At 43.7% G+C, this 10398-nt stretch overlaps 2 protein-coding genes across 2 annotated transcripts; both read left to right on the top strand.

Annotated features, from left to right (window-relative positions):
- The first annotated feature begins 5913 nt into the window (after positions 1 to 5913).
- LOC131663646 (uncharacterized) lies at positions 5914 to 7762 on the top strand. The gene is made up of 2 exons (XM_058934153.1): positions 5914 to 6748; positions 6897 to 7762. Exons 1-2 carry the CDS (start codon positions 5914 to 5916, stop codon positions 7760 to 7762), a joined length of 1701 nt encoding a protein of 566 aa, XP_058790136.1.
- Positions 7763 to 8266: 504 nt separating this feature from the next.
- Positions 8267 to 10069, top strand: LOC131663637 (uncharacterized). Its single transcript, XM_058934141.1, has 4 exons — positions 8267 to 8380; positions 8479 to 8862; positions 8917 to 9578; positions 9640 to 10069. The coding sequence occupies exons 1-4, from the start codon at positions 8267 to 8269 to the stop codon at positions 10067 to 10069; spliced, it is 1590 nt and encodes a 529-aa protein (XP_058790124.1).
- The last annotated feature ends 329 nt before the right edge of the window (positions 10070 to 10398 follow it).

Here is a 10398-nt window from a genome sequence, read left to right as displayed (position 1 = left end):
ATTCCCGTTTCCAGTTTCCAAGAGCCACGCAGTCCTCCAGTTGACCGCGCTGATTAAATGTTTTTAAAAAAATGATTATTTCTCTAACAAATCAATAAAACTTTGTTTCTGCTAAAATTTTAAATACATAAAATGCTTATTTTTAAAGATTCGACGAGCGAAATTACTGCGGAAGATCTAGTATCACAATCACTTCTTCTGGCTAGAAAGGTAGCGGCCAAATGGACGAGAATCGGCTTTTCGTGGTCAAAGATCGCTCTTCTTCTCCTCTTTCCGAGAAGAAATGCTAATTCGGATATCGATAGCACCCTCCGAATATTTCGTCATTGGTCAATATGTAAATTACAAAAGTAACAGCGCCCTCATTTTATCTCCTACTTTTGTTGCTATTTACCCCCCCCCCCCCACTAAATCGGCCAGCATTGATTGATGAGAAAGATCTACCCCTACTCCTATTTATTTTTCGTTGCGGATGGTAATCAAATTTTATTCTAATTCGCTTATTGGTCGTGACGTCATCGGCGAGTTTCGTCAAAGTTTTATCAATCAATTATCAATTTAATTCGTCAGATTATTTTTCGCTTATTAATACACTTATTAATACACTTAATTACAGCGGCCGCCTACAAGTATTTTTTCTAATTTTGTATTTTAATAAGTTCCATGTTTTAAGTCGCATCGTTAAATTATTTGCAATGATAAAATAATTGTAAGTCGGTCTTATCTTCGTAGCGCACTCATCATCGCATTTGCATTTGAAATAGTATCGTATTTATTCTAGTTCACTCGCTTTCATATGGTCTGTCTCACTCGCTCTCGTCCAGTCTGTCTCGCTCGCTCTCGCTTAGTCTATATCGCTCATCAAGATGGCCACCCTCGCTCCCGCGTGTTAACCCGCGTCAACCTGTTGCCGATCTCCGAAGCACCTCCTGGAGCGCTCCCCTTCGGTCGTGTGGTGTAAGTATGTATCCGGGTATTATGTGAGTATATCTCCGGGTATTGTCAGTGGTCGGCAGTAGTGTTTGTGTGTGTGGCGTTCAGGATATCGGCTATGGTGCGCAGCAGCCTGACATAGCTAATTGCCGGCTGCCGCTTCATCGACGATTTTCTGGTCGCCCCAGGTGTGCAGCGTCTCCAGAGTGTTCGTGTCAGTATCTGGGAGTGTAACGGATTTGCATATACCGCTATCATGCATTTCCGCTGCATTTCCCAGTCAAATTTCCGTATGTTTCTTTCCAGCCGGCTACACGTGGTCGGGAGTGTATGTGTGGGTGCTCTCTTTTCCTCGTCGTGCGCTCCATTTTTCAATCATCCGTCGAATCACGATTTTCGACTTGTTGTATCGTTTTCTCGGGTATGGGTAGACGGATATGGGAAAAAATTAGTGTCCGGATTAGGGCGCGCGTAGGTCATAATTATCCGACTGGTTACGGGGCGGCAAGGGACGAGAATGGCCTTTCTAAAGTATTGCAAATAGTGCAACACTCTCAGGCAAAGCCTTGTAATGTATCGCATTACAATATACAGATACAGATAAAGAAGTTGTTAAAAAGTTAGTTCAAAAAACGAGATATCCCTATAAAACTCAAAAAAATCCAGACATTATTTCCAAGAGATTTTTCGTTAAGATCGAATTATGTACAATTCATCACAACTTAATTAGATGATGACAATGATTTTCTCCGAAGAGTTTTATTTCCTGACGAATGATCTTCACAAAGAAAGGAATGTTAAACAAACAAACTGTGCGGTATTGGAACCTCAAGGCAAACAATAAGCAGATGTTGAGAAATGTGGATAATAAAATTAAATCAGTCTATATTTAGGGAAATTCAATTCAATTGCGCATGTGTTTAGTTACGGAAACATGAAAATATGATTATTATACTTTTGCTTTTACTATTGTCATTAAGTTTAATTTGAAACGTAGATAAAAATAAATTTTATACTCAGCAGCACTCCGAATTTAGAAAATGAAAATAATTTATTTATAATGTTAATATTATTAAAATATTATTAAAATAAGCTTTAGTTTGTCAGTTTGATTGAAAATTTATTTATTGAGAGTTTGAATGTTTCAATTTACTTGAATGATTAATTGATTACGTAATGCCACGACATGCAATAGGATTTTGCTTGAAATAAACGCTTTGCTAGAAAAACCATAGATTATCCTACAAAATTATTTTAAATAATTAACCCTTACATTTTATACTCAGATGGTCAGTCATGGTTTGGCCGGAATCATTAACAACTGACTAATTAAGCCGTATTTATTTCACGGAAACCTTACCGCAGCCGCGTATTATTTATAAGAATATATAATATTATAACTATTTCGAGAAAATAATTTGTGTGCAATGGTTAAAAGATCTGGACTAGCAAGAAATGCTGTTGGTAACAGTAAAGATGGTGCACCAAGATGGTGGTTGGAGAATATGAAACAGAGAACAATTCAGTAATATTAGTAGAAAAGTGCTTGCAAATGTCACGAAGAAACACGTTGAATGCTGCGTATAAAGACAAGAAGGTCGTATTAAACTGTATTTCCGAAAATTTTGATTTTCACTCATTGTGACTTATTTTATTTTAGTTTTTATGTATAATTGGACTTAACAGTGTTACGTCTACGCCAGATGACGTTTAGGCGCGATGTTCAATGCGGATAAGTAGTGTTTTAGGATTAAGTGAATACACCTTTACCAACTAAATACTAGTTGGTAAAGGTGTTTTTTAAGGATTCATTACGTTAAGGATACAATGGTTTGCTGTCCTAAATTGCTTATTATGTAGAATACATTTATTCAAACAATGCTTAAGAAAACACGCTGAGGCCAGAGTAAGATAAATTAGCTTGCTTGTGATTTGATAGGAATAGTCTTTTGGATTTTGAACGGTTAGGGGTTAGGGGTAACTTGGTTAGCTAACATAAGTTCGCTTGTGATATGGGATATATTTAATAACAGAAAAAATAATTCATAAATATGCTGGATTAGTTGGGTTAGCCTGTTTGTGGTTTGGTAGGGGAGGTTTTTTGGGGTTAGGCAGGTTAGGGGTCAAGGGTTGGATTTCTGCGGACATAACTCGCTTGTGATGTATATTTAATTATAAAATAATAAACATGTTAATAACAATACTCGTCCACGCACCGGGCGTGTCACCGAAACGAACGATCGTCGACGAGGTCGCGGGGCCAACTTGGAAAACCGTGACCTTTCGGTTTTATTCGCGCGCGCGACTTCCTCTGCCCATAGCTTAGCAGCGACTCCACCGAACTTTTTCCGAGGCGATCTCCAATTCGAGCGCTCTCTCTCTCTCTCTTCTTCTGCGCCATCTGCATCGTTCCAGTAGTCAGCTTAGCCCGTGTTCAGCACCTCGTAAACAAAAGGTCCAAGCATGAGTGTGTGTACCAAACGCACACACTCTTAGCCTGGCGCGGCGCACGGACATTTGCGAGAGCCAAACGGATGAGATCGGCCTAGCCGAGATTCTCCGTTACAAGTAACGAATTACTCTGAAAATCCAGAAACTACAATCGAAAATTAAAAGTTCGCATAATAATTTTAGCAGCATATTTGATTCAGACAGTAATGCGAAATATTCTGATATTGAAGGCAGATTAAGGGAACAGAGTCTAATAATTGGTCGTAATAAAGACGTAAATTTTAATTCGGAAACTAATAAAACATTAAATAATCATAAAATAAATAAATCAGAATTCAAAACTGGAGAAAAAGACTAAGCACGGATTAATTTCGAAAATAATTTAAACTTAACAAATATTCCGGAAAATGACCTATCAAATAAGAAAATCAAAAAAATAGAATTTACAATCATTTTACAAGAATTTTAGAATTTACAAGAGGATTATATAAGAGAAATAAAACATCTTTATCCCTTGATAAATAACATTCATAATTTACAAGGGTAAGATAAAAAATACAGTTTACAAGGCAAATTTACGGAAATCATCCGAAAGTCAAATGAATCCGTTTTAAGTTACATAAAAAGATTACAGGACAAATGGTTATAAATCACGGGAATGGAAAAACTAGAATCAGACATGAATTTGAATATACTATAAATACAGAAGCAATAAAATACTTCAAAAAAGGGTACAACAAGATATACGTCTAGAAATGAAAAATCACGTTAGTTCATGTTTCATATTTACCAATACTTTGCGATAATCTTCAGCAAATCCAAGAATGAAGTTTAAAGAAATAGTAACATCGAAATATTCATCCTGGTTGATTATTTTTTATTATCCAGCATTTTCATTAAATCAATTTTGACTTAGATTAAGTGATAGCCAATTTTTCATAATAGTTTTTAGACCAACGTTTTTGCATTTATCGATTTCTATCGCATTTAGCTCATACCTAATTTCCTCAAGCGAGTGACAAATGGCGTTTTTTACGAATAGAGTATATATACGCAATGAGCTACGAGAAGGTCAAAGAAACAAGTCGTGATGTTGATTTGATATGCGAATTTCATCGCTATTTTTGAAAGATATATTGGTGTGCGATTGATGAGTATGAATTGCATAATGAGTCAAGGATTCATAAAAGGCGCAAATGACTGTCTTTCTAGAACCTTTTCCAATATTGCGTTGACAGCAGCAAAAAATAATGCAATTTACTTTCCACCAGAAATTACTTTTAAGCCGAGACTTTTTAAAAACTTTGTGTTTTGATGTATTAATACCTTCATTTTTCTATAACGATTGACAATCGGAATTGGCCATGTTGTTGCTCTTACTTTCAATCAACGACTGATGGTTGCTTTGTATGTTTTACTGCTTATACGAGGTCTGTCCGGAAAGTATCGGGCCTACGTTTATATTTTCGCGACATGTAGGGATCTACACAAGCGATCACCGCTTTAGCGCACAGCGCCGCACCGTTGCCTCGACCGGCGACCGCAACTACAGGCAGTACCGCTCTACCCGCCGTAACGGTAGGTTGTTCCTGTAACTTCTACAAGTCAAATAAATCTCTTTGTATCTCATAAACGTTTAGTTATCTACCTCAACTTCATCGCCAGGATCATTGGTAGTTACATTGGTGACCCCGACTTCGAACAGGAGCGAAGATCAAGGACTACACCCTCAAGTCGAAAAATCCTCGAGATACGGGAGCGGGAGAATCGTAAAATTCTCTCTTAGCGAGACGTGCACGAGCAGGTCCGTGCTCGTTTTTTTCCAATCGCCGGCGCGCCAAAGGCCACGATCGCGACAATCTCAAGAGGAGCACCGGTGGAAGGCAGGCGTGAGGTCACTTCCTGAAGAGGGTGTCCCTGGCGTGAAGCCAACACCCGAAGAGGGTATCCCCTGCGTGAAGCCGATACCCGAAGAAGGAAAAGTACGAGGCACGTTTTTCGCAACTCGTCGCCGCAGCCGCATCAGTCGCCACACCCGCGCAGCACCTGCAGCAACGGCGATTATCGGACGTAATCTCCGAGTACAACGACTACACGAGAAGTTTTACGTAGGTACATACGTGCGTCGCGTACAGAAAAGGAACACGAGCGAACGTGTTTACATTAGCGCGCCAATACCCGATTCCGAGAACCCGACGCCCGTTACACACGCGCGGCGTTGTTTTCTTTTTCGTATCGACACGATTTTCACGTACCAAACTACCAGCAGCCCCTCCGACTCGCATTTATTCTTTTTCATTGGAATTTTTTTGTTTTTTCGCGTTGTGAACAAAGGAGAGAATAGATCGCGAGTTGCGGCGTGTGTTTGGTCGAAAATTAGCTGCGAAACTTTGTAAGGCGTCTGTGAGCGCAGTAAGGGAACATTGTTAACCACTCACACGTAACGACGTTATCAGGTAGCGAGCGAATCGAAAAATCGACAAAATTTTTTCTCTCCTTTTCGACCACCTTTACGATTACACTTTCGAAATGGTCCCACCGGTGACACCGACTATGGAACAATTCCAAACCCTCCAACAACAGCTAGCGGTTGCTCAGCAAGCCATCACCGAGCTACGCAACGCTAACCAAGCGCAAGTACCCAATCCACCCCCCCAAATCAACGCGAGCTACGGTCAACCGAAAATCCCCGCTTTTTCGCGTGTGGACGTTAACACGTGGTTTCTCCAAGCTGAAATAACCTTGCTCAACACCGGAATCATCGCGTCTCCAACTAAGGCTGACTTCATCGCTGAGAAGTTGGATATCGAAACTCTCCAAGTTGTCTCTGAACTTCTGCAACGAGATCCACGGCCGGACAACTTGTATCAACTCATGAAGGACAAACTGATAGCAGCCTACAGCTCTTCTGCAGAAACGCGTTTGCGACGAATGATGAAAGGTCAAGTCCCCACAGACGGCAAACCGTCTCTCATCATTACAAGGCTGAAAGCTCTGAACACTGGTGCGACCGACAACATCATCCAATCCGTTTTCCTCGAGCAGCTTCCAGCCCCTTGCAGAGCAGCACTAGCGGTTTCCAACGTCATCAACCTCGAAACTTTAAGCGAGATGGCTGACAAGTACGCCGAATCAGCAGAGTCGGACCCGGGATTCATCGCAGCAGTCAACAAGCCAAAAGCTCCAAGCCTAGAGAGTCAGCTGGCCGAGTTGACGGCTCAGGTCGCGAAACTCGAAGCCAACTTAACCGCCCTAACCGCGATCGATCTTGCTCTCAGCATAGGCATCCGGAAAACCAGAATGCGAACAACAAGTCTTATTCCTCCTCAACGCAAGCTAATGGGCTATGCCGCATTCACGCAAAGTACGGCGCAGAGGCGCGCAAGTGCTTTCAGCCTTTCTCTTGGAAGACGGAAAACTAACCCCTTCTCGCCACGTGGAAGCTGTGAACGAAGAAGGAGTTTCCAAACGCTTCCATACCCGCGATCGTACCACAGGTCTGCATTTTTTAGTCGACATGGGCGCTGACGTCTCTCTCATCTCCGTCACTAACCCAAATGCAAGACCCAGCGATTTAGTACTATATGTAGCAAACGGCACGCCCATCAAGACCTGTGGCGAAAAGAAACTTTCACTTGACCTTCACCTAGGACGACCCATCGTTTGGAACTTTATTGTCGCAGCAGTCCCTAGCGCCTACATAGGAGCGGACTTGATCGACAATTTCGGACTCCTCGTGGACGTGCGTGGCTGCCGCTTGATCGACAGCCACGCTGGTCTGTCGGCACATGGCTACCTCAAGTCATCCGCCGTCGCATCAGTTAAAATAATCGACCATACGAATAGATTCGCAAATATCGTGTCGCAATACCCTGAAGTCTCTAGCTCCAAGCAGACGAAACCTATAACTACACACGATATATTTCACTACATCGAAACCTCAGGATCCCCGGTCGCCGAGCGAGCCAGGCGCCTCGACCCCGAGAAATACAAGGCCGCTCAAGCTGAGTTCGATGAGTTGATTAAGCAGGGCATCTGTCTACAGTCTAAAAGCCCCTGGGCGAGTCCTATCCACATGACGCGCAAAAAAGACGGAACATGGCGTATCTGCGGTGAATACCGTCGGTTCAACGCCGTTAGCAAGCCCGATAAGTTCCCCGTACCCCATCTTCACGACTATCCCGTCAATTTGCATGGAAAAACGATTTTTTCCAAGCTCGACCTTCATCGAGCCTACAACCAAATTCCCGTCGCCCCCGTTGACGTGATAAAAACAGCGATGATCGCACCTTTTGGGCTCTTTGAATTCATTTTCATGGCCTCCGCAATGCTGCACAATCATTCCAGCGATACATTAAACAAGTTCTCCAAGGCCTAGATTTCGTTTTCGTCTATATCGATGACATTCTAATCTCTTCTGTCGACGCTGACGAACACGAGAGACACTTGCGCACTTAAGCTTTTTTTTTGGAGCGACTTAAGCTTGCGGGTCTTAAACTCAACCTTACTAAATGCAAATTTGGCAAAAACGAAGTCATTTTTCTTTCGTACCTGATCAACAGCGAATGCTCGAAGCTGACGACCGAGATGGTGCGCGCGATCACCGAATTTCCGAAGCCGCAGAATATATCTTACTCTTCGTTCATTCATGAGCTTCATCAACTTTTACCGTCGTAATCTCCCACATGCAGCTGCCGAGCAAGCGAGCTTGTACAAGTACACACACAATGCGCGCAAGAACGACAAAAGGCCCGTCGAATGGACTCCAACAGCGGAGGCAGTTTTCGATAAAGCTAAATCCGACCTCGCTAACGCCGCACTGTTGAGCCATCCCTCCCCCCACGCAAAAACACGCGTCGTAACAGAAGCGTCAGATATAGCAATGGGCGCGGCTCTCGAACAGTTCCTCGACGGCTCGTGGAAACCTTTGGCGTTCTTCTCACGCAAATTCACCAAAGCGCAACTCAACTACGACACGTACGACCGCGAGCTAACTGCGATTTTCGAAGCGACCAAATATTTTAGAGACTTTCTCGAGGGAAGAGAGTTAAAATTGTAACGGACCACAAGGCTCTCGTATTTGCGTTTGCACAGCGTTCAGACAAAGCTTCCCCGCGCCGTCGTCGTCAACTTTGCTACATCTCTCAATTTACCACCGAGATCGAGCACCTCTCAGGATCTAAGAACGTTGTAGCCGACTGCTTATCCCGTGTCGAGTCAGTTCGTCTCCCGCTCGAACTTAATATGCTCGATCTAGCGAAAGCCCAAGCCGAAGATACAGAACTCGCAGAACTCCGTAAGAACACCGATAAGCATTCCCTGAAGCTTATTTTTCTCGAATGGGGACAAGACCTCCACCGTATTTGCGTCGACCAGAGCGGCACCGTTCTTAGACCCTACATTCCAAAACCCTTCCGCAAACGCGTATTCGACCAGTTCCACTTACTGGCTTACGGCGGTCCGAAGGTTACCGATCAGGTAATTAGACAGCGCTACGTTTGGCCTAATATGCACAAAGACGTAAAACTTTAGTGCAAGACATGCCTCGACTGCCAGGCATTGAAAATATCCCGGCACGTCAGAAACAATGCGGCGCCGTTCGTCGCATCGGACGGCCGCTTCCAACACGTCCACTTGGACCTAATCGGCGAGCTCAAACTATCTCAAGGCTTCGTTTATTGCCTGACGATGATTGATCGTTTCTCGCGGTGGACAGAAGCGGTTCCGATCCGCGACAAAACCGCCCAAACAGTTAGTCGAGCCTTTTACGACAACTGGGTGTGCCGATTCGGAGCTCCTGAAAGAGTCACCACTGACCAAGGATCCGAGTTTGAAGCGCAACTTACCAAAGCCCTCCTCTCGTTCATAGGCTGCGAACGGATTCGTACCACAGCCTGGCACCCGAAAGCGAATGGAATGATAGAGCGCTGGCATCGTACGATGAAAGCGGCTATCATGTACCACAACGACGAGAATTGGCATGCCGTACTTCCAACTGTTCTTCTCGGACTTCGCATCCATGTTTGCGAGGAAACGGGCGTTTCACGTGCGGAATACGTATACGGCACTGTACTGTGTGTTCCCGGAGAATTTTTTCTCGAAGGAGAATTCATGCCCGATCCTCAAATATTCCTCGAAGAATTTCGCGAGCATATGCGCAAAGTAAGGCCGATACCAGTCACACAAAAATACAGGTCGGGTGCTTTCTTTTTCAAGGACCTACACACCTGCACACATGTATTTTTACTTACTAAGGCTGTCAGGAAGTCCCTCGAGCGTTCATACACGAGTGAAAGGTGTACCTAAAGTTGTGTCTACCGAGCTTTTAAAACCAGCACCCTTCCTCGACGAATCTAATAGCGCGCCGCTTCCTACATTTTTACAACAAAATACGACCAGTGTGCAGCTTCCAACCAATAACGAACACATCACCCGATCATTGCTGGTGCATCAGCTTCCGAGCACGGCAAGCTCACCCGCTTCGCAGTGCCCTGCAACTAATCGAGCTTGCACACCTCTAAATCTCGCTACCCAGTCCGCCGCTCTAAACCAAACATCCACGCGAGACCTTGCACCACCGCAACGACCGGCTCTTAAAACTTATCCTTCGAGAAAAGCTCAGCAGCGTAAGACCGTCACCGTCAATTTAGCAGCGAACGAAGTCTTCCGAATTCCAAGCGATTAGTTTATAGACCGTTAATTTGTAAAAATTGTCTGTAAGTTATTTATTTCATTGTAAATCCGAATCGCCTCTTGCGATTTTTATAGAGGGGGAGCGTGTAGGGATCTACACAAGCGACCACCGCTTTAGCGCACAGCGCCGCACCGTCGCCTCGATCGGCGACCGCAACTACTACTCTTTGTATCTCACAAACGTTTAGTTATCTACCTCAACTCCATCGCCAGGATCATTGGTAGTTACAGACATAGTGTTCGAGCGACCTCTACCGGAGAGAAACGTCAATAGTAAAGCCTCACGAATCTATTGGTTACTTACTGACACCTGCCGGACGT

The sequence above is a fragment of the Phymastichus coffea genome, unplaced genomic scaffold (genome assembly GCF_024137745.1).
Source record: "Phymastichus coffea isolate CEN01 unplaced genomic scaffold, Cenicafe_Pcof_1.1 PCOF00002, whole genome shotgun sequence".
In the NCBI taxonomy this organism is placed as follows: Eukaryota; Metazoa; Arthropoda; class Insecta; order Hymenoptera; family Eulophidae; genus Phymastichus; species Phymastichus coffea.
Note: the sequence above shows the minus strand (reverse complement) of the source record. Positions and strands in the feature narration are given on the sequence as shown.